The 26,853-nt window shown below is 37.4% G+C and overlaps 1 protein-coding gene and 1 long non-coding RNA gene across 4 annotated transcripts in view; one reads left to right on the forward strand and one right to left on the reverse strand.

Moving 5' to 3' along the window:
- Positions 1 to 26,853, forward strand: part of LOC146438053 (uncharacterized) — a 119,619-nt gene that overhangs the window by 30,669 nt on the left and 62,097 nt on the right. The window lies entirely within an intron of this gene.
- TACR3 (tachykinin receptor 3) overlaps positions 1 to 26,853 on the reverse strand; it is a 38,306-nt gene that overhangs the window by 7,019 nt on the left and 4,434 nt on the right. Inside the window, exons 2-3 of the mRNA XM_085058299.1 lie at positions 17,690 to 17,878; positions 15,788 to 15,938 (exon numbers count right to left, since the gene is read on the reverse strand). Of these exons, the coding sequence (XP_084914425.1) occupies positions 15,788 to 15,938; positions 17,690 to 17,878 (340 nt within the window). The remainder of the gene's footprint in view (positions 1 to 15,787; positions 15,939 to 17,689; positions 17,879 to 26,853) is intronic.

Genomic DNA, 26,853 nt, shown 5'->3' on the forward strand with positions numbered 1-26,853 from the left:
AGTTCGGCATACTCAGTTGTGTTAACAACATTTTCCAAAAGTTTTTTGCCTTCCTTCTAACATCCAAATCATTATTGTTTTGTTTTCTGTGTAATATTGAAGGGCAAGGCAAGCAGTGCTTCTAGAAATTCCAAAATAACTTTTATCCTGCAAAGAAAATCCACAATTTTTCTTGTCACAATTTCAGGCAATTCAATTCTAATTCAGGATGTTTTAACGTTTTTAAGTTTTGAAATTAAAAACACCAGATCACCCCCAGAGAATTGCATCTTTTCCTGCAAGTTTGCTGTTTTGTTTAAAACAAAGTACTCATCTTTTAAAACAGTGAGATTAGCATAAGGTTTTCTTGTTGCTGTTTCTGTCTGGAAATCCGTGATTAAATATTAAGTCATCATCATCCTGAAAGCAGAAGTTTCTGAAGCAAATAGTCAAACTAGACAACAAGCTAAAGATGATTTTAGATGATTACTGTTTGATTTAATTTGTGAGGTAACAAGTCACTTGAATGACACACAGTGAAGCATATTACATTCTTAATCATTCAGGATGGCAGCTGTTTTTCATAAATATAAAAAATTGTCTAAAATGTACAGTATTATTTTTCTCTCAGGTGAGGCTGTATCAGGCTGCGTCCCACTGACGGGAATGGTAATATACTGATAAATGTGTGCCTGGGGCAGACATAAGATGGGGTTTCCTTATTAATGTCTAAAATGTTTTTTCCTGGAACAAAAAAGTGCAAATTTTCCTGGAAAAAGGCACACGTAAGAAAAGTTAAGGTTGTCATATTGAGTATTTATATAGTACAATGCACTCACTGACATATTTCCTAGGAGAAGATAAGTGAGATGTTGCAAGTCTGTGTGGTGTAAAATTGATGGAAACGCGAGGCAATTAGGGTTAAATTTGAAGTCAAATGCAGGAGTTGTGAGAGGAATCAAAAAGCCCTAGTCTCTTTTCATTTCATTATCTAAGGATGACTATGTGTTGAAGAAAGAGAGGGGAAAAAAAGAATCAGAGAAGAAGGAGGGAGATTATTCCCAATTTCTTTTTCTCTTTCAGAGGGAGGCACATACACTGTTCAAGGCCATACCTTGCAGTTTATGGCTGTACTTCTTGTCCATAATGCTGGTCTTTCCAATATAAAGTTTCATTTCTTGATTGTATCAATAATTATGAACAGAAAGTGACTTCAAGGTCTATAAACCCAGGGCACCTTGAGTTTACTTGGAATAAATTCTGATGCACAAGTTCTCATAAACCAACAGAGAAAATAAATTAAAAATGCCCAGCAATGAATCTACCACGAAAACCTGATTGTCTCTTCCCATTATACTGTGATGTTTCGCTAAAGAGATTCCAGTGCCACTTTACAGGTTCAACTGCAGAGTATAAAAGACAACCTTCTGTGTTGGGGTTGTTTTTTACTACTTAAAGCTGTGACTGAAAAGGTTCTTTTTAATAGGCCTTTTCAGTTTCAATTTTTTGAGATATTACCATTTTTCAATTGCTTTACCCTCTGTTCTGTGTCACATAGAATTCATTAATAAGGGTGTCTTAGTTTGAAAGACAAGTGTCTGCCAAGGAAGGCAGGAACCTCCCTTAGAATATAGAATTTGACCCCCCCTTCCCTCCGAATTATTCTAATCTTTGAAATCAAGGGGCTTTCAGGCAAGAGGTATGGGAAAAGGAATAACACTTCTTTACTCGTATTTATAACACGCCAATAATACAGAAACAGTGGTTTAAACTGACAAAGTCAGAATACAACCTTCCACCCTGTTAGTCAGGGTGGTGGTAATAGTCCAGTTAAATGGTGGCTGCAGTCCTGTTGGAGTAATGGTTGGAATGGCGATTCTGCAGAAAAAGTCTAGTTGGTCTCTGGAGGTCCAGTGGTGACTCTTGAGCTCTTCTCATCTGGGAATCCAGTAGAAATTCTCCCCAGTGTTCCAGAATCTTATCTTATATGCAGGTGGGAATGTTCAGTTCCTCCCCTCTGGGCAGGGCATCTCACAATGGGATGGTGTAACCTTACGAGTTACACCCAGAGACCTTGATGGCCCATGAGCAGAGATAGCCCCCCAATGGTGTTATCAGGGCTGAGTCATTGCCCCACCTGTTCTTAACACTTATGAAGATGGTAATAGAATACATACTTTTGGTTACCCATTCCATGAAACCTAAGAAAAAGGGGTTGCTGTTGTGCATTAGGAAACAAAGGCAAGCAAATTACTGAATTCAGTTGCTTAACTTAAAGTCTAGCTCTGTTCCTGCCACCGTTTCACCATGAAGCCTTCTAGGTCCTGCCACCATTTCATCATGGAGCTGTCCAAAATGTGAATTGCAGTGAAAATCACTAACCTTTCTCCCATTGGCACCACTTTCCCCTGCTGTTCTGTTCAATCTCCCTTTGTGTATTGCAGGCAGCATGGCTTGAGGAAAGAGGGGTTTTGACTGTTCTAGGTAATACTTTTGTTAAAATAAGTTGTACTGAGTCTCTCAGTTGTGTGACCTTTATGCAAGTCTTGAGGCTAGATTTGTAATATGGAAAATCAAAGTATTTGTTTTATACATTGATTTTCATCAATGTGTTCTGTTGATATTGATGTATTGCTGCCTATGTCTAAGAAAAACTATGCCTAGAAAAGAAAGTTAATTTATGTGCTTGTGGTCTTGTCCATTCCTTTAAATCCTGTCTCAGTAAGAAGCATTCTTTCATTAATGAATGTAATGAGAAAAAATATATTTAAAAGAGCAAAAGAGATGTAAGTTCATTGGAATTGGAGTTTGCCTTTGCTGTGAAACATTTGAAACAGTAAAAGTGAAAAGGAAGTAGCAGGTTCTGTTACACTCAAAAAGCAAGTACATTTTTTCATCCTATTTTTATTTTGCATGAAAAATAGCTAGAAAAATAGTCTGCTTTAGATATAGCATTGAAAGCAGCTCTTGAAAGATTAGGAATAAAATATACTTTTCTAAGAGACTCAGTGGCTGCTGGGGGAATATAGCAATTCACATTGCAAGGCATTGATTTTCCAGCAATACCAAAGACTTGGACCATGCAATCATTTTCTTTTCAGTCTTCTCTGCTGCTCCTTATTGCCTTTTTAAGTCATCTTTGATAATGCTGCTTCTACGAGTTCAGGAATGTGGTTTTTGATTTCATTTGCACTTATAGCACACAGTACAACTTCATTACTTTCAGAACTTTTACTCCTAGATGTTATGCAGATTTAAGAACCCATGGAGTGTAACAATGTCTTTGTTTACCCTTTCCTGGATATTATTTATTCATGAATACAATTTAAACGCAGTTCACAGATAATCCCTGGGAATTATAAGATTTGCTCTGTGCTCTTTTGGAGAAGTGAAACATTTCACAAATTGTTTCTCCCAACATGTTAGAATGCAACCACTAAATCCCCTTCCCAGTCCTGGGGACATACATGGCACTTAGGCAGGAAGCACCAAAGAGAAAGGAACACCAATATGCCTTTGCTTCTCCACAATGCTTATTTGGAGTAAACTATCTCTCTTTTGCAAGAAAATTTGGATTCAAAGGTAACTCTACTGGCAATAGTACAGCGATAGAACTGACTAAGATAGCAAATGTTTGAGAAGCTAAGGGATTTTTGGTGTTCTTTCAGCCCATAGGAAAGGATGGATTCTTAATACCTGAAGGAAATGCACATTTAGGAGGAGAAAGTATGAGAGAGCTTGTAAGTCTTTCAGCCAGATAAGGTACTTGCCAATTCCAGTGCTCCAAGTAATTTTAGTTTAATGCTGTGATGAATTATGGCAATGAATTGTGCAAAAGTTGCATGCCATCCTACCCATGGTTTACTTTATGTGGTCTTCTTATAATGGGAACTGTCTTCCTGAACCTAAAATGAGATGGGTACATTTAATTATCTTCAAAATAGGAGCAAAGGCTCTTATTTTATATGGAAAGATTACTTTTTGAATTGTTTTATTTCCAGCTTATCCATCTAGGGGAATTAAATAAGTGGTTTATATAATTAGAAGCTATTTGAAGGTTTACCACATTTCTCTGTAATTTTAGCACAAGAGCATCATGGGAAAGAATGCAGATTATTTACTACACAGTTTGAAAAACCTCTTTCTTCTCTTTTCTGTTGATAAGAAAAAGCTATTAATTATTCCTGGACTGTGCTTGCTTAAAATGTATGGCAAAATTCTGTTAGGAAAAAAGCACAGTTAAAACTATCTTCTTATTGCCATCGTAATTATGCATTTACAATGGTAATAGCATCTTTCCTTTCAAAGGTTGAAGAGAAAGTGCTTATTACGACTTAAGAAAAAAACAAAGGCAAAAAACTTTAATATTGTCCCCCAGTCTATTTTCATTTAAACTGATTTCAAAGGAAACTGTTTGTGTCAGTGATGTTGAGGTTTATATTTTGCATTTGATGCACCTCGTTTATTTTTGTCATTCCATAAATTACTGTACAAGGTTGTGAATTTATCAGGAGAAGGAGACTTGTAACTCACATAGAGAACATTTTGGAAATAATTGGTCAATATAAAGTGGTACATGCTCTGGTCAATTATTGATGAAAAGTATCAGGAGTGTCATTCTCCTGACAGCATCTACTTTTGTACAGACAAGCATTGCTTCAAGCCTTAAAGTATCCACATGACTTGGCCATAATGGTCACACATTGGTCATTATTGCACTGGTTTGATACTCCTGTGATATCCCAATTCGGTGAAATAAAGTTTAAACTGACCCATGTCAGGGTGGCTGAAACTGTTTCTTAGGAAACCTGCTCCAAAACCTGGAGAAATCAAAGAACTACTTCCATCCACCCCAGAAAATAAGTGCTTTGAATATGAGCAAAATAAAGGTGCTTTGAATACGTTATTTACAATATTGCAACACAGAAACTTCTAAAGAATGAAGTGCTTGAGTTGAAGGATTAAATTTGCTGGGTGAAGGCATTAATAGGCATAACACAGGCAGCCCTCTGTGTGTAGGTGTGTAGACTTCTGCTTTAACTCAGAAAAAAAAACCTGTGCTGAAATTATGGGGGTTTTTTTACCTGAAGAACAACCTGTAATGAATGCAAAAGTGTCTAAGTGCAATACTGGAACTGAAGCTCTGTTCTGTTGAATATACAGGTCTTGGCTCCGTAGTCCTCCAAAATGACTGATCTGCATCAGATTTCCTGGGCTTTTCACCACACAGATGCTTGGCACTACTCCAGAAAGCTCAACAGACTGAAAACTCATGCTATGCTAAAATTAATTTTTTTCATTACTTCCCTACAGGGACTCAATGAGGAAGGGGCTTCTTATGCACTCTCTTTTATGTGTGTGTGTGTGAGTATATTTACACACCCATGCACACAGGGTGCACACAGGACTATTCATGAGGTTGTAATTTTGGATATGTAATGGGATAATTTTGGCTACAGATTAGATGAGACAACAAAGAACTTTTGAAGTTTCTTCCAAGGTTTGTTTATACACTGGTGAAAAAAAAATGCATACAACTTAAAGAACACACTTTGTCCTGAATGTGGGATTTTAAGGTTATGTCTCTGGAGGATCAGGTCCCAAACTTGAACCTGGGGGGAGCTGCACAGAGAAAATGAAGTCTATCTTAAAAAATCCAACTCCATCATTTGAAACTTGGTGATCATAATCTCCATGCTGAAAACCTGAATGTTGAAAAAGAGACACTTGGTTTTCATTTGTCTTTCTCGTGGGTATCTTGGTTTTGTTATTAAAGAACATGCATAGTTGAATTCAGCAATGCATTTGAAAAAACACGCTGAGCTCACTAACATTGGAGTGAGGCATTGTTGAAATTTTTGGTCTCTTAACCTAGTCTTACTTCCATTCTTAAAAATATTGGGCATTAGTAAGCAGAAATTTTTGCCCTAGGGCTGTGCCTAGAGTTAATATTTCACATAAATTTTCTGCCACAAGTGATCAGAAATATAAAAATAACAAGGAAAAACATCACAGAAACTGTGAGTGCACAATTCTGAGTCTGATCACTGACCACGCAGAGCCAGTCTCTTAAATCTGCTCCTGACATGGAGATGTTTCCAGCTGTTCTATAAAAAAGTTCTAACCAGAAAATGTCCATCAGTTTGCCAGTAAATACTTAAACAGGCATGGTTTATGCACAGTATAAAGCCATGTTTAGTATTTACTCTGCTTTTACTTCCCCGTGGTCGCTGTTTGAAGTGTGGATGATGGGTGTGGAATGATGTGTTCACAGTTCATACCTGAGTTTTAGGAGCTTGAGACAATGAATGGAAGCTGGTACTGTAGCTATTCTGTAGCTATTTGGAGATAGGGAGCAGCTTCCAGTAATTTTGTTATACTTAGTGTGTCAGTCGTGTTCAGAAAATGATCAAGAGGTCTGACTTTATATTTACCTCAATAGCAAATCTTGTTCGAAATTGTGGGCAAATCATTAAAAAGAGAACAAATTTCTAGGAAAAAAAATGATCCTGAAAAGGAGAACAGGTGAACCCTTATTTTTCTGAAGTTCTAAGACCATAAAATAGCTCTGTAAAAGATATTTTGGGTCTAACATGCTATAAAAATATTTCCCCTGTACCTCATGTCCCAGTCTTTCCCTAGGTAACTTCTACACCTGTGAAGAGTGAGACTGCGAAATAAAAACATGATTCACAATATTAATAATTATTTTGCTCATTCCCTACATTTTCAGCAAGTTTTTAGTCTGTATACTTGGTGATAGAGTTTAACAGAACTTTTTAAAACTTAAAACCTCCCACTTTTCTCAGATTATTGCTTATTCTGCCTCATCCTACTAAGAAAAAAGTGCCTCTCTGTGTGTATGTGTTTAGTGAGGGGGCTATACATTGTAATTAATGTGATCCTTGTGCAAGAACTTAATGGCAAGTAAAAATGCCAAAATCAGGCTTTCCTGTCCATACTCTGTATTCTTGCTGAGATTTTTGATAACTGTGGGAAAGTATTACTGATAAAAATAGGAAAAGATATCTTATTCTGCTAGTATTTTCACCAGAAGGATATTAATATGATATTCTGATCCTCATTACCCTTTTGAAGCTTTTCTTAAGCTTAAGAGAAAATAAGCTTAAAAAAAAATTCTATTCTGCAAACTTTTAGCTGTAATAGCAATTACTTGCAAGTAGTGACTTTGACTATTGTGTTAATAGCAATCTGGTGAGTCTGGCAGGGTATATGTCTTTATGGCTATAGAGCAACTGCTCAAAATGTTAGTGGAACACCAACATTTGCAGTCTGATCTAATAACCTTCTTAATGGCCTGTCCTGACTCACACATGCAGAGCCATAGAGAAGAGCAGCAGACAAGATAAGCATCTGTGCTTTGTAGGAAGCATACTAAGAAGCATGTCACATATCCTTGAGTAACTTCACCTGCAGGGTTACAAAAATTTAGGCATGTGTAACAGTTTGTGAAGTCAGGCTCTAGCTTTGTTAGGATTGGTTTGCATCTACCATATTGACAAGGCTATTTCATACTTCCCATAAATTGTCAAAGTTAAGGATATCACAGTAAGAGGTGGTCAGAAGCAGAATGAGGGGAAACCTATCTTTAGTTATTAATTTTTGAAAGTAATTTCACCTTTTACATTTCACTATTGAGCATGATTTGGGAAACACTTTGCACTGGAAAGGTAGTGAAGAAAAAAATATTTTTATTAGAAAGCATTTAACACTAATCTCCCTCGAAACCAAACCAGGATACATTATCTAAATACCAGTCTTGAGATCTGCCTCATTTAATGTATTTATACAGCAAAATAAAGGTATGCTGAATAGACTTGATGATGAAACACTTCTGAGAAGCTTTGCTGCTAGAGAAGCAAGGCAGAGAAGTTGAATGTGGAAGAGCTGCGGGAGCACAAATGCAACTTCACAGTGCTGGTCATATACTTTGTGTGGTACCAGTAGTGATTGAGTCTGTAAGTGGGGTGGTGGCAGTGACAGATATCACAGAACACATAGAAATGGCTAGATTGGTGCTGTGCTAGTTTTGGGGGTTGTTCACACTGTACTTCCATAGGTAGGATCATACTCAGACAAATTCTGGGATTTGCTCAATTGAGGACTAATAAAATTATCTGCTGTGAATTTGTTTGCCCCTTATGAACAAATGAGGAGGAGACAGATGTTACTGACTGACTATAGCATGACCAGGTCATCTGTTTAATGAAAGATAAAAATGAGATATTAGGATGCTCCAGATGAGGCATTCTCAGTGGAGAAGAGGAATTATTGCTGTGCAGGACTATGATGACACTACACTGCTGGCATTCCTTGCCTGGTTTGGGTCACTTGTTGCATAAAGTTGTTGTTATACAAAAGATGATCAGAAGCACTTGTTTTGTTTATGTAATGAACGTATCTAAGGACGAAGAGAGGAAATGGATATAAAAACATCCTTAGAGGTGACACCAGTGAGGGGTATTAAGTATTTAATGAAGCTAACTGAAAATAATGGCATAAATAGAGCCGTATATAAAGAAATTTAGCCTGGAAAATTGAACTCTAGGATTGGTGAGATTTTTTAGAAGATGGAGGTTTAAGATGATATTAGAGGAATTCTGTTAGAGTTGCCAGTGGTGACAGGCCTGAAGGCTGGTTCCTGTCCTGTTTTTATTTAACATTTTCATATTGAAAGAAACAAACAGACACTCCATGAATAAATGGACAAAGCACTGGACACAGTTCAAAATCTTCTAGTGTCTGGCAAACAAGGGATGAGTTTGTTTTTGGAAGAACCTTTATAAGCATCTGATAATTCCTTCTTCCTGTTTTTTTTCTTTACATTAAGTAAGAAATGTGACATTCTCAAACACAGCCACAGAAAAAGTTCATGTTTAAACCTTGTCATGAGTCATTGTTATGAAAATCCTCAAAAAGATTTAATTTTTAGAGTAGTGTCACACCATCTGAGATATGACTACATGATTATAACCTTGGAGAAGACTGACTTAAAAGTATGAAATCATAAAGTCAGACTAATCACTTCAGAAACTTTTAGTTCAATTCTTTGTATTTCATATAGAGCAAACACAGTGTATGAGCATAACAAGCTGCCACTTTGGGTGTTATTTTTATTACACCTTTAGTTGCCTGAGGAATTAATCAGCAGACATTTCCATGCAAGGACTGGAATATTTAAAAAGCATCTCTGCTTCTCTTGATTGTTGGATGATAACAAAGCAGTGGAGTGTACAGAAATAGTGCTATCTGGGGTAAGTTGTTCTTCATCCTCATATTACTTAGTCTTTTTACTTTTTAATGTGCTGCACAATGATTGCTAAATTTGTGAATGGCTGCACTGAAGTACACCTGTGGCTTTCAATCACAACAGGGCTTTGGCCTGCCAGGTGCTCACAATGCATTGGTATTTTGGATAAATGATAATTTAACTGTATCTGTATGCAGTTTCAGCAAGTCAAGCAATACAGCCACCCACGCATTATCATATAAGCCATAGTGCTATTTAGATCAGTGAGGTCACCTGTTCTTAAAACAGAGTTTATTTCTCCAATTTAATTGTCTCTGTTAGTTCTCTTCTAGTATTTATTTATTCTGATTTACATTTTATTTTCATTGTCAATCTCTGCAAAGACAAAGAATAAGCCCATTTACAGAAGGTGAGTACTGATGGACCAAAAAATTATACAGGCACCTGTTTTTTGGCAGGAGATACACAGTATTCATAGCAAATTGAGTTTCTGCACCTCATTACCCCTCAACAGGATGGGTAGGTTGTTTCAGTTATCACTTCCAGAAATGTGAAATCAGCTAAAGAGAAGAGATGGCTTCCCAGGGGAAAGTGACCATGGTCCTTTTTGTATGTTTGCACCGTTCTGGAGTGGACACCTTGTCAATGTGTGAGCAAAGTGCTCCAACAGCACCGTGGCAGTCATTTTTGTCCATGGTGTGCAAGCACAAATGAATCTTCAAGGTGGAAACACTCACGTCCCATGAATAAATAAATGGTGTGAATGGCAATATAAGTTCTATTCTACATGCTGTTGCATGGCAAGTTTGGGTGATCTGTGATCCTGATGCCTTTCACTCTGCATACAGTGTGTTCTAGGATTTGGTTCTCTTTGCACACCTAACACATATAGTGAATATTTTGACATATGTGCTGCCTTGGTAGACTGTTGAATAAAGGCCAAACAATTCTGTGTTTATTGCTGTCTGACTTCTAAAAACTAGTCACAGGTGATGATTCAGTATAGATAAGGGCGTCAGCTGTGAAGATTTGGGTTTTCCTTGAAGTCTGTAGTACAAATTGTGTAGAGTGGCTGATTCCAAGGGGGGCGTTTAATTGAATTTAGGATGATCGAGTTATATATTTACTGTCTGCTGTATTAAACTTTGATTCCCTTATGTCATTTTGAAAATGGCATGAAACGTATAAATTATTGGAGATGGCAATGCTGGTCCTCATGCTGGGAAAAGCTGGGAGAAGATGGATTGCTTAAATAACTGGGAAGATTTTAAAGTTACCATGTGTTTATGCAGTCCCATGAGGAAGCAATTACTCTCCAATCTTGAAGAAGTCTGAACAAATATATAGGATAAAAGTGGAATTTTGAGATGGTGTAGGAAATCACATGCAAGACAAAGACTTGGATCCAGAGTGTCAAAACATTTTGTTTCACATGGCTGGATGCAAACTTTCACAGAAGGTTTTATGAGTGGGGCAATATCTAATCCTAGTCTGTCTGTCTAGACTTAGTGGTTGCTTGTTAACTAAAAGGATCTTTGATTTCAGAGTTAATTGTCGGTTATCATGTGACATGTGAGTTCGTAGTGTAATATTCTCATCACCTATTTATGATGAATAAGCTTTATATTATGATTATGGCCTTGTTTTTTAAGATCTGTGTCAGCCCCTAATTAATTCAGTGTTCTAAGAGTTTTGAGGCTGCACTGCAGTGTTTTAGGCTTTGACTCGCTGCTTTTTTGTCCATTTCCTTTTCTCTTTTTTTTTTTCCTGCCTCTGCTCCGTAATAAACTACTCCATAGTGAAACAATTCATCTTTTTTTCTTCATTCTGACCTGCTCAGCTACCTTTGAATGCCGGAAAAAGTATCACTATTTCAAACTAATGCTTTTCTTTTTACAGTGTAGCATAAACGTTATATTAATGTATTTTCATGTTGTTTTTCCATATGTGGAAAATCTGCGGTTTTAGTTGCACAGAAATTCAGTGAGAAGTCAGGAGTATCTTTATAGCTGCACTACTATGTAAAAATGGGAACATAAGGACATAGGACAGCTTCTCTTGGATCAGACTGTTACCTATCTATCCTACTATTCCATCTCAGAGGCAGTGAGAGGTGTTGTTTAGGGAAATCCCATGAACCTGGCCATTTTCCATCTTCTATTTTCCTAATACTGCCCCAGCACCCAAAAGTGTATTAAAGAGGACTGCATCCCTGATTCATCCTTTCAGTATCTACTTGGACATTAGGGACAATTTTTGAACATCAGGAAGCATTTCTTCACTGAAAGGGTTGTCAGGCATTAGAAAAGGCTGCCCAGGGAAGTGGTGGGGTCACCATCCCTGAAAGAGTTCAAGAAATGAATGGACATGGCACTTAGTGCTGTAATCTAGTTAACAAAGTGGAGATTGGTCAGAGGTTGGACTCATTGGTCTTGGAGGTTTTTTCCAACCTTAACAATTCTATGACTTATGAATTTATTTGTTAATTTGTCTAAAACCTTTCTGAGTCTTTTGAAGTCATAATCATAATCATCTGTCAGGAGAGCATCTCAGATGCTCTTTAACAACTCTCAAGTTACCCTTTCTTAAAGTACTCTCTTCTATCTGTCTTAAGATGCTCTCCTATTAGTTCTTGTATTTCAGGATTTCGTGGTCAACACTTCTTCAGTCACTTCACCTACCACCTTTGTGTTTCTCTAAAACCTGATATCTCATCCCTTGACCTCCTTGTCTCCAAACTGAAAAGTTCAAACCACTTTAATCTCTTCATAAGACTGTTAATAATTTTTAGCTGTCCTTCCTTGGACTTTCTCTAAATCTATGAAAGGGAAGGGAAAGAAAAAGAGAACAAACCAGAGAAATATGAGTGAAATGTTCATACAGGAGTTCTCACAGAGACTGTGACTCACTAGCAAACATATGGGGGGGTTTCTTGTTTTTTACTCAAACTTTGAGAAACAATTTTTATATTGAAACAATGTGCCTTTTAATCAATCCTTGTTGCTAAATAAGTTGGGATGACACCTCAAGCTGCATTAGGAGAAGCAAAAAATGCAGGTAGATGCATAAGTGTGGAGGAATGAAAATTACTGCAAAAGATGCCTGGTGACATATTATCACAAAGTTAACAGTCATAAGTAAAAGCAACAGTGAAGAAAATATAAAAGTTCAGGAGAACATTTTCTGTTCATCTATATTCTTCCCATTGCGGCCAGGCAATGGCATCTTCTGTTGAGATAAATGTTCTTTTTTTCAGAAAACAGTTGTATCAGAACTGTATCTCTTGATTAAAAAAATAGTAACTTATTTTACTTGCAGTACATGATTATTCCCTCTCATGGGTTAAATAAAGTTGAAAGAGTGATTAGAACTTGTTACATAGCAAAAACAGGGTGTGGAGACAACATCTGAGAGCAAGTCTCTAAGTATTTGCAGTGAATATAAAGAACCTTTTGACCTCGTAAATCTGATAGGAACATTATGAGACACCTTTATAAACTTATGTATGACAGCATGGAGACCATAATTCCATATTGTGAAAATGGGAATTGCAGGAGAAAAAATGATGTTCAGCTGAACATCAGTCAGTCTCATGCCAGGAGCTTTAAGAAGAAGGGGTAATGGCTGCAAGGTCCCCACATGTAGCAAATGTTCAGAAGTTCAAAAGTCTGTTATCAGGCAAATTTAAATGGGTCAGTCCCTGACATATTTAAGCTGGCTCTCTGTCTGTCAAAAAAAAAAAAAAAAGAAAAGAAAAAAAGAAAAGTGAAAAAAAAAGGAAGTAGTGATGTAATTTCATCTAGTCCTGAATTTCTAAACATTTTGTCTTTGACCCTTAAAGGTACTAAGAAGGACTCTGTGTCATCCAACCTGCAGTGTGCATTGTGAAATTCTCTGAATCCTTTGTTCCTTAATGTTGCTTTCAGGATTCAGAACTGTATTGCACAATCACATACATGAAATTATGAGACTATCTGTTGAGATACTAACAACTTTCTCAAGATTCAAGTCTTTTGTTGGCAAACATTTTTTCTTTTAAAGGTTTACATGAACTGTTCACTACCTTCTTGATATTAAATATAATTTTGAACAACCCTAATCAGACACCTTTGCAGTGTATCATTGCATGATATGAAACATAGTAAAATATTTCATATTTCTCCTTCATTATAAGTGCACAGATTTTCCATATGTCTAGATATCTATATGCTAAACAACAAGAAAACCACATGATTTCTTTGCCTGAAAAGGGCAAAGCGCTAGCTCTGTTATCAGAGGCAGGCTGAATTATGGCTTTATTTGGATTCCACTCTGTTAGTTCCTCTCCATGAATAACCAATTATGATTCATCTTTCCAAATACCAGTTATTTCATAAATCCTGCTGGAGAGCACAGCAGTGTAGCTAAAATGCTGTCATGGAGTTCTACCCATAAAGTCACTGATGCAGTTATAATATATCTGCACATAATTTAATTCCCTTGTTGCATCTGTTGAAGGTATGCATTCCTGTACTCTCACATTTAAAATCCTTTAATTAAGGATGCTGTTCCTTGTTGCTTGTATATATTTAGAATTCTAAGCAGGTGCTGTTTTTAAAGCATTCAAGGGTTTTATCTGGGCTCTCTCTTCCATATAGTAAGAGCCAGATTTTCTCTTCACAGACCTCTAGTTTCTATGTCACAAGATTATTATATTACTTAGTCATTATGATAACGGGTCCTGAAGTTCTGGGACGTCCTGGTGCTGGAATAATTTAATAATTTTCTTTCCACATTTGCTTTTGCAAATTGTGTCTGTTACAGAAAGTGATTTCTCTGTTTTTCTTTACAATTAGAACCCTGTCACTGCTCACTGAGTATTTACTTTTCTTTTTTTTTTTTTTTTTCCAATGGCTGAAAGGGGAGCATTGATGATAGCACAGCCAGTTGACCACTGAAATCTTTTTCTGCCTATGTTCTGTAGGAAAGGTAATCTCATAACTTTGAAAATGCACTTTTGGGTAAGTGACAACATGCATGGTAAAGACTGCAATGGCAATGTTGAACTTTTTGGGTAATCTGAAAGAGGGAAATGCTGAGCTTTTGAAATGCTTTCAGTATTTCTGGAAATTAATACAATGATTTTGCTTTGAGGCAAATATGCAAACCATATTGCGTAGCTTTCTATGATTAATTTTTGTAATTTTCTCTCTGTTTTCATTCCAAATCACCTTTAAACTGTTACAAGGCAATAGCAGTGATAATACTGGTCAAGCTGCATTCTGGTTACTTAAGAGAGGTGAACATTTCTTTCCTCCTAAAAAAGGCTATGTTAAAAACAAATAACACTTTTGGTTTCATAGGCAGCATTGCATGTCATAACATAAAGCTGTCTAGGCATCTCTACTGTACTGACAACTGAAACTTATGGCAGCTTGGCACTTATATATGAGTCTGAAGATGTATGAAGGAGAAAATGGTCCCAATATATCTTTTCAAATATCCTCTACCATGACCATTTTTTCTGTGTAGTATGGTGGGGGAAAAAAACCCACTTTCATGTTCCTTCATTGCAGTGTCCTGAAAGAAATGAAAATTCTAGTGTTCTCCAGAATCTGCAGATCTTGTGTTGTCTCAGGACCTAGTATGCCCCACTTTGCTATTGCTACAGCACAGTAGCATGTAACACTGTTCAAGCATACTCACAGTATCAGGAAGCAAACTGAGCAACTGAAAATGTGCTCATCATTATGAATTAGAAGTCTGTGTTAGGGTACCATTTTTTTAAATCTGAAGGGTTAAATGCATTTTAGTATGAAAAAAAAGAAAAAGTAGACAGAAATAAAAAGCAGAAGGCCACCTTATTAAGTAAGAAAAGTTAAGAGAAAGAATGTTATTAGAAAGAAACCTTCATGGCACTGCAACAATATGAAAACTGAGCTGGAGATAGTCAAATATTCAATTCATTAGCGATCACCAGTCTAGTTAGATTAAGTAATACTTACAGTGAAAGAGATTGAAAGAAAATATCTGGGAAAATTAGTTTGCATTTCTTACAAAAAAGTTATTGTTTAAAAATATAAATTATTCATTACAAACAGGCTGATCAGTGCTTATCTCAAATATGCATGGACCTTAATCACCTGGGAATTACAGCAAGACTCACTTTTGTTTCAGGAGGATGAGAATCTTACCTAACAAGAGCTAACAGTTTGCTAGACCATTGTTCAAAACTCAGTATTTTAACTCTGTGAAGGCTAAACTTTTTGTAATAGTTTCCACATAGTAGACACAGTATATGCTGCTATATGTGGAGTAAGAAGTGAAAACCCAAACGTTACCTTTATTTAATGACAAACATTGAAGTTACAAAAAGAAAAGCTAGTGAACATAGAAGACAACTTGTCAAGCTTAGTCAAATTTTGTATTGAAGCAGATCTGTCATTACTGCTATTTCAAGTGATTTGGTGTTTCCCAAAGAATTTACTGTGATAGGCTGCAACACAATTGCAGAGGATTTTATAAGGATTCACTTAATGGGATTTAATGGAACAGTACCTTTCTCTTAGCTTTGAGCTGCTCGTGATATTTGTTGGATGTGTCACCTGGTATTTCTCCGCCCCAGAGGGTAATTCCCACCATGGAATAAGTGATGCCCATGACAAGCAGTGGAAAGCAGTAGACCAGCACAATCACAATGATGTGATACCTGCAAAGAAAAAGTATTAAGGTGGTAAATGCTTTTAGAGGAACTATACCAATGGAATGGACTGCCAGAAGTCAAGGCTGCTGATTTAGCACAAAGCATGTTTTATATTAACTGGCCAGTCCTTGGTGTTTTCACTGTCTTTTTACAATTCAAAGTCTTGAATTGTACTGGACATTTATTAATATTTTAAGGCATGTTTTTTATGGGGTTTTGAATGCTGAGCTTGCACTAGCATGTATTAAGAATGACTCTGTCATTATTATTAGTGACTCCAGGATAAGGTACATTTGTCTATAACTAGCTGAGTTGATTTAATTGTTGCACAGACAAGGATCATGAAGGTGAGCTAGGCATTTGGAGCTTTTTCTGGACCATAAATGAAAGAGGAAAATAAGGGGTTTTTTGTGATATATTAATGCAAAGATCCTGATAAGAGTCTGATTACCCAGTGTTCTTCCTATGGCAGATCTGTTGTACATAGGCAACACAGATCTGTAGCCCATGTGCAATGTAGTCACCACTGCTGAGGTAAAATTTCTTTTGCCTCCTTTTAGTTCCTGGTTAAATGCCAACTTCAGATAAAATCCCAGTGAATGATCAGTGAAGAATTCCCAGCTGTCGCTGAGTGTGACAGGTGGGGATTCTTCACCGATCTTCCTGCCCTAAAGAAAGATGTCTGTGTATGGCTCCCAAAGTGATAAAAATTACATATGACCAGGACTTCTTTCACCTGCCTCAGAAAGAGCAGAAGGTCAAATTTAATTTTGGGTGGTTACACAGGCTTTCAGCCTCAAACACAATGTTCTTAAATGCTGGTGAAGACATGAAAGAACAGATGCCTAGGTAGCCACTTATTCCTAACTCCACCAGAGATACAAACAGAATATATTGAATTTAATTGACTGTTCTCACTTCCACAAACTGGAACTATTTATAGGTCATCCACTTTTCTCTTTTGGACTAATATCTGACATAAGGAATTGCAATAGTGTTACTGGATGAAGTGGCAAAATCCAACCCTCTCATGAAGTGGTGTAGAGAAAAAAATCTGGTTAGGGCCTTCACGTTCTCTACAATTACCTGAAAGGAGATTGTAGAGAGGTGGGTGGTCTCTTCTCCCACGTAACAAGAGAAGAAATGGCTTCAAGCTGTGCCAGAGGAGATTTAGATTGGCTATTAGGAAAAGCTTTTTCATAGAAAGAGTTGTCAAGCATTGGAGCAGGCTGCCCAGAGGAGTGATTGGTTCACCCTCCCTGGATGTATTTAAAAGATGTGTAGATGTGGCATTTAGGGATATGGTCTAGTGGTAGACTTGGGTAGTGGTTAATGCTTGGACATTTTCATCTTATGAATTAGAGGTTGTTTCCAACCTAAATGATTCTAAGGAGGGTTCAGAAATCCTTGTTTTCCTGGTTAGGATAAAAAGGAAGCTTGCTTTGTATTGCATGTTATGTTCCCAAATCTGACCATCTCTGTCTGTACAGAAGTAGCCATCTTAGGTGGAGCAATGATGGTAAACATGCAGCACGGGAGGGAGCACATTCAGAGACATGGAAGAGAATAAGTGTGCTCCTTTTATTACGTGTAATGCTCCAACATCCTTGCTTAGGAAACTGGCTCTACATTTCTCAGTGATCAAAGCTGTCAGTTATTCTGCATGTAGAGTATCTGCATGACACTCTACAGATTTTGCCAAGTCCATTGCAAGGCTAGACACCACCACACACAAGTTTAAAAGAACAAAAGCTTACGTAAAATGCTGTTTTGGACCACCTGGCCATGCTACATAGCAAAGAGTTCTCCCAGGCATCACCTTGGTTATGGAGTATAGGCACTGGGGAAAGGCCAACAGGAAAGCCAAAATCCATATGCTCCCAATGACTACCTTGGTAGCAGTTGCAGAGAGTCTGGGTTTCAAGGGATCAATAATGGCCATATATCTGTAAAAGAAAGCAAAAACCTTTGTGTAAGAAATCTTCAGAGATTTATATGAATCTAGAATCCACCAAAGCTTAGGATAAAAGAGAAGGATAAAAGCAGAGATCTTTGTCTTCCAGCAGTTCTGTTGTCATTGTGCTCTTTGGGTGGTTCAGCTCCAATGAAGGCAGCGCTGGAAGGAGAAGGTTCATTAGATACTATTCTGCAGCTATGGGACGCCCAGGTAATCAAATGTATATCAGTAGAGCAACCATTTAGCTAAGAGTTAGACCACTCTGTTACTGTACAGCCTGATTGAAAAGCAACACAGCCGGATCCTCTGTTACTCTGCTAGGTCATACCACATTTATTTCTAATTAAAAAATTAACAGCCAAGCTGTCAGGATTATTAGTCATCTGTCCCAGGGCTAAAGGAACCTGATAAGTCCACATGCATTTATTTCAGTTGAGATTGACTTCAGATTGCCTGCCAGAGAACCCCAGAGCAACTGGTTCATACAAAGCCTGAGAGAACAGCCAGTTTAGAACTCATAAAAGCACCAAGGGAAATAGAATGCATAAAGGAAGAAAACATCTCATTTGCCTTCCCACTTCCTGTGTACCCTGGTAGGATAGCATTCTTCTTGCTGCCCCATAATTGTATTGGCAATATGTGTATGATGGTAACCTTAGAAGAACATGCAAAAAGTTTAAGTAATTTCAATGTAAAAGCTTAAGATAAAAAAGCAACAAGAGAAAAAGCATCAAGACAGACAGTAATAGAAAAACAAGTCTTTTTTCTGTCTTTTGATCTCTGTTATAGATACAAGGAACATGGGAGACAGAAAATTTGTATCAACTTTTTTTGATGAATATATTCTGTTTGCTGCAATTAAGACTTGTCCTCATTTGAAATGAAGGAAGGTGTGATATATCTTAATTGTTACAGTACACATCTAGGTTCTTGGCAGACTTGCCCAAGATTTTTAGGTACAGATATTAGCCATGAGACAATAACAATAATATAATAAGGTAATGTTCCTGATAAGAATTTGTGAAAGAATCTTCTGTGTCCATTTTTACCTGCTATGGCACATAATTTTCACTCAAGATAGTCTTACTTTTTGGAAATTTTATACTTGACAGATGAATAATTACAGATTACTCATCTTAAAGAACAGATGTTTGTTCTTTAAGATGTTTGTTCATTAACTGTTTCTAGTTAATGATAAAATATGTGATAAATCCAACATTGGTCATATCAGTGCTGCCCATACTCTAGTAGGCATGATAACTGCACTAATATCTTAAAACATCTAGACACTCAGAAACAGGGAGTGATCTAAAACAGCTTCAGTTCTGAATCATCAATTTCCATATCTAGAATTTCAAGCTTGTTCAATTTTTGTTGTTTTTACTGCACTTAGATATTTTCTCTCCACAGGGTAACAATTAGTTCCACTATCTTTCACAGGCCTTTTGGTTTTTTATTTCAGCTAACCTGGTGCTTTAGTATTGTATACTATAAAATAGTTTCATTTGAGTGCCAGGTGTCTTCTCTTCCTTGAGAACAGCAGTTCTCAAGAAAATATATATCAGTTGGATTATTGCTCTATATGACCTAGCTCCCATCTCCTCCAAAGAGTAAGTACAACTTGGTAATGAAGTCAAGTTTGTAGTCATGAGCCCTGTCTTTCAAACTGACATGGTTTTTGTGTGGACTGCCAAGTCCTGTCCAAATGTTTGATGATCTTTACTTGTAGTAAGTGATAAACCATAAACAAATAATCATTTTCAGATGCTTGTGAGACTCTTAAGGCATTTCCTCCTAGCCTGGAATTATTCCTTCAAATTGCTACATTTCTTCAGATGGTACATTGCTATTATTTTATGTGCTGTTGTCAGATTTCTGTTACATTCACATTATTCGTATTCCTGGTTATATTATTCTTACTCCCAATAGATACCAACAGTAGTTCTCTTTCCCTAAAATAAAATTCAGTTGTTTTATCTCCCTGTCTTCCCTTTAAAGACATGGATTGTTTGAGTGAAATGACTCATACAGCTGTGTACTGATGGAAATTTTTGGCTGTCTGAGTAAGGTAAGTCAAAGGACAAGGATCAGATGAAAAGCAGGTTATTTATCTTTCAAGTTTGAATTTGAGTGATAAGCCAACAGCCTAGCTATTGCACAAGATTGATTACAAAAACATAGCAGGCAGTCATTCTAACAAACAAGATGGGAAGGAAGTGGAAGAACCTTGACCATTCCCTCAATAATGCCTTTGTACAGAGTAGATTAGCTGAGGAGAGTATTGACAGCTCTCTGTTACAGAGCCTTTGATAACAAATCCAAGTTATTTTACTTTGCCAGTACACTAACAATTACAGTGAGGTATCTAACAAGTTCTCTAAGTGGCTTTTCTTGGAAACAAAATTTCTTAATTAACATAATAAGATGTTGCTTTACAACTGCAATAGTTACATTCACTGAGATTTGTCATACAAGTTTTGTAGTATTTTCTTAGAGAAGCCACCATTTCCACAAGTAAATACAGTAGAAAATGTAGAATCACCCTCAGTTGCAGGTCAAAAACTACCTCCACGTTTGAACAGACTCTGGATGTTAATCTCTAAAGCCAAAAGAAGCCTTGAAAAGAACTGAGTTCTCCCTGCCCTATTAGCTGTCTTTTGCAAAGGAGACACACACTCCTGCCTATAATTTCATTTGCTGTAAATGTTATCTTGCCCTTACAGTTATCTAAAGGTAGTTTGTCTATCTCTATAGCCTCAACCTGAGGTAGCAGTAGCTAATTTTTCAGTTGTCTCTTGCCTTTGATCTCTGTTCATTCAGCAAGGGTGTTTCTGGCAGAAATGAAATCTCCTCCTAGCACAGGCTAGAGGTTCCATGCTGAGGTGTTGCTCAGAAAATCAATGAGGTGAGCAGGCTAAGGATTGGATAATGTGTATGTATGATAACATATTGCCCCTATATATTGCAGTTACCCATGACTGACAACTGACTGTTGTGTTTCATTGTGTAGCTCTGTCATTAGGGCTCAATTTTTTTGCTCTGTGTGATATCCTTACATATATTAACAATGTTAAAGTGGCAGATACAAGGGGGAAGAGCAGACATGCTGTCTGAATTCTGCACTGAATGGTGCTGAACATGGTGTAGAAAAAACAGGAGTGTTTGAGTAGGTCAGGAGTGAAAGGGACAATGATGAGATATAGGATCTAGCAAAAGACCTGACACTGGGGAACAGTGTGCTGAATGCAAAAATAGAAGTGAAATGAGAAAAAATGAGAAACTAACAGGAGAAGATAGAAAAGAGAATAGTAGAATAATAGCATATAGAAATTGCTTTGAGAGAGGAGAGAATAAGAAAGGAAGCTGGGGTCATGTAAGGGCAAAAGACATGACAAAAATCAGCCTTAGTATACCAGAGATTCCAAGGTAAATAACTGGTATAAACCAGAATATTTTGGCAGTGGGGCTGTGCAGTGGCAAGCCCTTCTGCTTCTGCAGGTGTGTGGGAGAGAACTCCCAAACAGTTATTCTCTCTATAATCAGTAAACCATAAATTGTATGCAAAAGGAACAGCAGGACTCCTTGGATGCACTAATCTCTGTGTTAATGACTGTTCTGCTACTCCACTGTTCTTTCAAGTGGTCTGAATTTCATCACAGAATATGCAGAGTTAGAAGGGACCCATGAGGATCATTGAGTCCAACTCCTGGCCCTGCACAGGACACCCCAAGAATCACAGCATGTGCCTGGGAGCATTGCCCAAACACTTCATGATCTCAGACAAGCTGTGCTGTGACCACTGCCCTGGGGAGCCTCTTTCACTGACCAACCACCCCCAGGATGAAAAATCTTTTCCTGATGCCTGACTTAAACCTCCCCTGACTGAGCTTCATGCCGTTCCCCCAGATCCTGTCACTGATCACAAGAGTGAAACATCAGTACCTGTCCCTCTGCTTCTCCTTGTGAGGATGCAGGAGATTGCAATGATGTCTCCTGTCAGTTTCCTCTTTACCAGGCTGGAAAAGCTGAGTGACCTCAGCCAGTCCTTATAAAGCTTCCCCTCCAGACCCTTCACCAGCTTCATGGCCCTCCTCTGAATGTTCTCTTACAGATTAATGTCTTTATGTTGTGGTGCCCAAAATTTATGCAAGCCTGAAGTGCAAGTTCTGAAGCCAGTGACACATGCAGAGGCCCTCATAGGTTCACCATGTTCTGTGATATTTATACACAGACCTTGTATTTCTCCACATCTCATCTCTAAGGACAGTAAAAGATGGTAGGCATTTGAGCTGAAGAAGGATTTCTAATGGCTACAAGCAACTGAAGGTTTGTTACACCAGTGAAAAGCATTCTGGAGCCACACAGACATTTTTCCAGTGGGGTGCTGTGCCAATTTGCTTCGCAGTCTTTGGACATTTACTGTTCAGTCTGTCACCAGGCTGGAGCAGTGGGACTCCCTGCTGAATAAAGGGCCCTGAACTCCCACTGAGGTGGTTTGATTTAAAGATCAGACTTCTAATGCTTTCTCACTCCAGTGGGAGCTGCTGATAGTGCCACAGATAGCTTATTCCACACAACAAAGCAGGGATGCTGAATGTAAAATACACATTGTTGAAAGGAAGGAACTCATTATACTCATTTATCACAACAAGCATTATTATTCCACCCAACATAGATTTTTATACTTGGAAGATAATTGTAAGATTGAATAAGCCCATTTAAAAATGCAAGGATGGAAATATGTGCAGGTAGAGACTCAAGCCAGCACTTCCAAGAATGTGGGCTGCTCACCAACTGCATCATGTTCTTCTCTGTATGACTCTAAAGCATTTTTAGGTAGGACTTTATTTTCATATTCCCATCTTTAGCACATGATTTTTTTTGTTGTGACCATATGATATCCCACTGTCATCACTCTTCTTCCAGCTTGAGCTTGTGTTAATTGTTGTCCCTAACTAATTACTACTGAAGTCAGCAAGAGTCTTTCCACTGATCTTAATGAGAAATCATTCAGGCTGCATGATAAAATGACTGGTGCATCATGGTGTACTTGCTGCTGCACTCTTTTCTTAGCTGCTGGGGTCAGAATAGATCTAGTTCCATTCTGAACTGCTCAGTTTGTCTGGAGTCTACAATTTAGTCTTCTGTTCTTATTTCTTGGGTTCACCAAATCAAGAAAATCTGTTTTCTCTGAAACAATAATAGAGACAGTCCTCTTTTGAATAACATTGATAAACTCTTTAAGACAGTGGTTTTAATGGCAGCATAACTATGAATCTCTTAAAGTTTTTAAGTAACACAAGACAAATAACTGGTACATACTGTAAAAGCTTATGAAGTTTGTGTATTATAGTCGCAACAGTAGAAAAGACAAAAAAATAAACCTAATTTGTCTTTTTGTAAAACAGCATACCCTGGCTGATACAGCCAGGAGAATCTTCCATCTTTAACACATCATTTGGAAAATTGTGGCAAAAATACACAAGATGGTATTAAAACAAAATGATGTTCAAAATTGGATCCTACAAATGCCCATCTGGAGACACAGTTGGAAGCCTTTAATCATCTAAAGTGATTTGTTTCACCTGTTTACAATGTGTTGATAAACTCAGATGGGGCAAAATGTAATCATCCCAGATTGTAACAGTAAATTGGGACTTGACAAAGGAAGAGACTGAGAGAAAAATCATAATGCTTGCATATAAGTGGCTTTTCAACAGCAGACAGCAGAGCATGCTTCTTTCATGAATACACAGAAGTTGTTATTCCTCAATATAGAAGCTGATTTTGAGACTTTGTATTTAAAATCAACTGGTAATTAAGAAACATTGGTAGGGAAATGGCCATGATTCCTTGCCCTTGTTTAAAACATTGCTGTGGAAAATCTGACAAAAGGTAAGCTATATAGAGTAGAGTAAAGTGATGGAATGAACTGAGATTTTAAAGGCATTTTTTGTATGATGAAAACCAAGTCTTTAACATTTATATTCTTTAATCTCTATCTGCTACCTATTAGAGCAAGGCTCCTTCTTTTCTTGTGGGACAGGTTTGTATTCATTTATTTAGACTGAATTTCTCTGCGGGAGGAGTGGCTGTGTGCATTTCTGTAGGACTATAGCTGTCTGCTGAGAAAGAGTGGTTTTGGTGGCCTGAAGGGTCTGTTGTGCAGTGATCACCTTAAAACTAATGCCATGAAAAGATGTGTGACAACATGACAGATAAAAACATAGTACATTTGAGAGATCAGTGGGCAATATCCCAGGGGTATAACTTGGCCTTGATTTACCCAGAGGAATGTGTGTTGGTCTGGATGAATGGCTATTTGTGCTTTGAGCAGGGGGAAACACTGAAGTTTTTCTGAAATCAGGACTAGCTTCCAATGCCTTGTTTACAAGTACCTCTTAACTAAAACCTAAAACCAGGAATATTGAAAGTCTTTAGGATGGCTCAGCTCTCATAAACAGTGCTTACTACTTGAAGAACATCTGGAAACTGACAGTGGGCTAGATTTTTATATGTAATTGATTTTACACAATGCATTCTGTACCTATGAATATTGATAGGAAAGGGATAAGACTTGTCTTTGATCTGTCTCATGAAATGATAGAATAATTGATTTCCCCTGACAGAAGGGTTTCTGTTTCTCCTTTTCTTTTAATACGATCTACCTGGGCTATCAAGGACCAGTATGAGTGCAAAGTCTGTAGAAACAGCTCCATCTGCATAAATCACTGTAAGTGTCTACATTTTTGCCACTGTCATCTGGATGGCTTCCTTCTTGTTTCGGCAGTTCTTTAGAAATTATTTTAGGTAAACATAAATATGTGAATGATACAACTTTCTCTCCTTGGTGGTAAATCAGTCAGAAAAGCATGCATTTAGGTAATAATTTTTAAGAAAATAAACAAATCAACAAACAAAGAAACAAACCTTTCTCCCCAAAAAACTCCTCACCCCAACCCTTGACTAACTTTTAAAAGTTCAACAGGCTACATTGCATAGTAAACCATGGATACATATTTTAATAGTTTTCATTAAATTATAAATAAGACCATATATTTAAGGCTAAGACTCTGTCTAAAATAAACGTCTTGTATGAACATAAGGTTCAAATTTACTGGGTATTTCCTGTATGGAAAAAGAAATCTGGGTGTTAGTTGCTGTTTGTGTTGTAAATGTCGCTTATATTTCTCAAGATATTTGTGTATCAACCTTGTTTTTTATAGCACCTATTGAAGCAGCTCGTTAAATAGAATATTTACTCAGTACAAAACAAAAAGGGAAAAAATAGCTGGTATGCCTGTATTTTTTCCCAGACTGCTCCAGTATGTTTTCAATAACATGACTCTGACGTTAATTTAGACCAAAACTGAAAAAAAAATCCTGTCTTTTTGCCTGGTCACTATCAAATTGTACCATTGCAAGAAAAGGATTATTTTTCCTAGGCCTCTGCATGCTGAATCCTGTAGCCATTGCATCAAGATGTTCTGCAGAAACTATTTCACCTCTTATCTAAAAGACAAAGAAAGAGAATTGTCAAATCAAAAAAAATTTAGGCTCCCAGATGATAGAGCTCTTCATGTTTCAGCTCTTGATTATATGAGCCCTTAATGCTCTCCTATTCAACTTCCTCTCTCCAATTCTGAGGACTAGTATTTTTCAGAAGGTAGCCCAGATACTGGAATACAGTAGATACAAATAAGATGTGCTTTATCTTCAAATACCCTTTTAGGAAGACAGAGAAATGGGGAAGGGATTTCCTCTTTGAATTCTATAGTTTGACTGGCAAAGTTAGAATAGAAATAATAATGATAACTTTTACAGCATCTCTTGGGAATTTTTTTTCCCTTCATGATATGCAGTGACCAAGGCTGATTCCTGAAGTCATGATTATGAAGTCATCCATTAATTAAAAAAAATTGTATTGCACATTAGCAGGGTAGTAGGGGTATGACAGGTAGTGTTTTCTGTACTTATGTGGCTCCAGAGGCTTTAGGAAAGGCTATTTCTTCTGGTGAAAGTATTCTCAGGTATGGGGGGGAGATGTCTAGCCTGTGAAGCATGCGAAACCTGAAAAAAACTCCATCTGCTTTTTTGTTTTTCTCGTTCTGATGTTCAAGTCTTCAGTGCAAATTCTCTCTTCTTTTACATTAAAACCATTTACTTTGAGACATCTAAATTTGAGGGAAAGGGAATGAGAGAGGGGCCAAAGGCTGCACTTCTGTTTGAGCTGATCTCTGTGCCAGCTGGCTGGGCAATGCAGGTGTCCTGTCTGTTACTGCTTAGGCTCCTCCATTCACTGGGGAGCCAAGCACAAAACACTGGGTGCCAAGCTCGTGTTCAAGGATGCAGGTACCAATAGACCTTCTTGATGTGCATCTTCTGCTGACACTGCTACCATATGACCACAACACAGGGTCATGCCCTGTGCACTCCGTATCTTAACCTGCCAGAATGTTGGAGATCATTTTTACATATTCGCATTTCCCTATATTTCAGTGTTTCTGAGCACACAGGGCAAGTAACAGATACTTAACAGTCATATAATAGATAGTTTGGCAGGAATATCAGTTTAAAATGTTCATGGTGCATGAAGGCCTTGAGCAATTTGTCCCAGGAACAGGAAATCATGCAGAGACTGATACTAAAATGTATCCTACTGGAAAGATAAGATATTTTTCAGTGTGCCAACTGCCTACTTCAGAATTTCAGTAACATTAGTTTATGAGGCTTGTGGTACTATTTTGTGGCAATAATAACTGCTCTTACAGAATACACTTGGAGAGATTGAAGAGCCAAAGTGATATTTTGAGGATGTGAGTCTGTATGTATGATGAGTTTGGGTTTTATCTTATAAGGTGAATCGTCCGTTTATGCCTTATATCTGTCTGCTGTTACAAGCTTCTGTCATATTAGAGTCTGTTGTGTGTATAGAGGGATTATTAACAGCCATCAGTAACTAAA

The sequence above is a fragment of the Lichenostomus cassidix genome, chromosome 4, assembly GCF_008360975.1.
Source record: "Lichenostomus cassidix isolate B80296 chromosome 4, HeHo_3.0, whole genome shotgun sequence".
In the NCBI taxonomy this organism is placed as follows: domain Eukaryota; kingdom Metazoa; phylum Chordata; class Aves; order Passeriformes; family Meliphagidae; genus Lichenostomus; species Lichenostomus cassidix.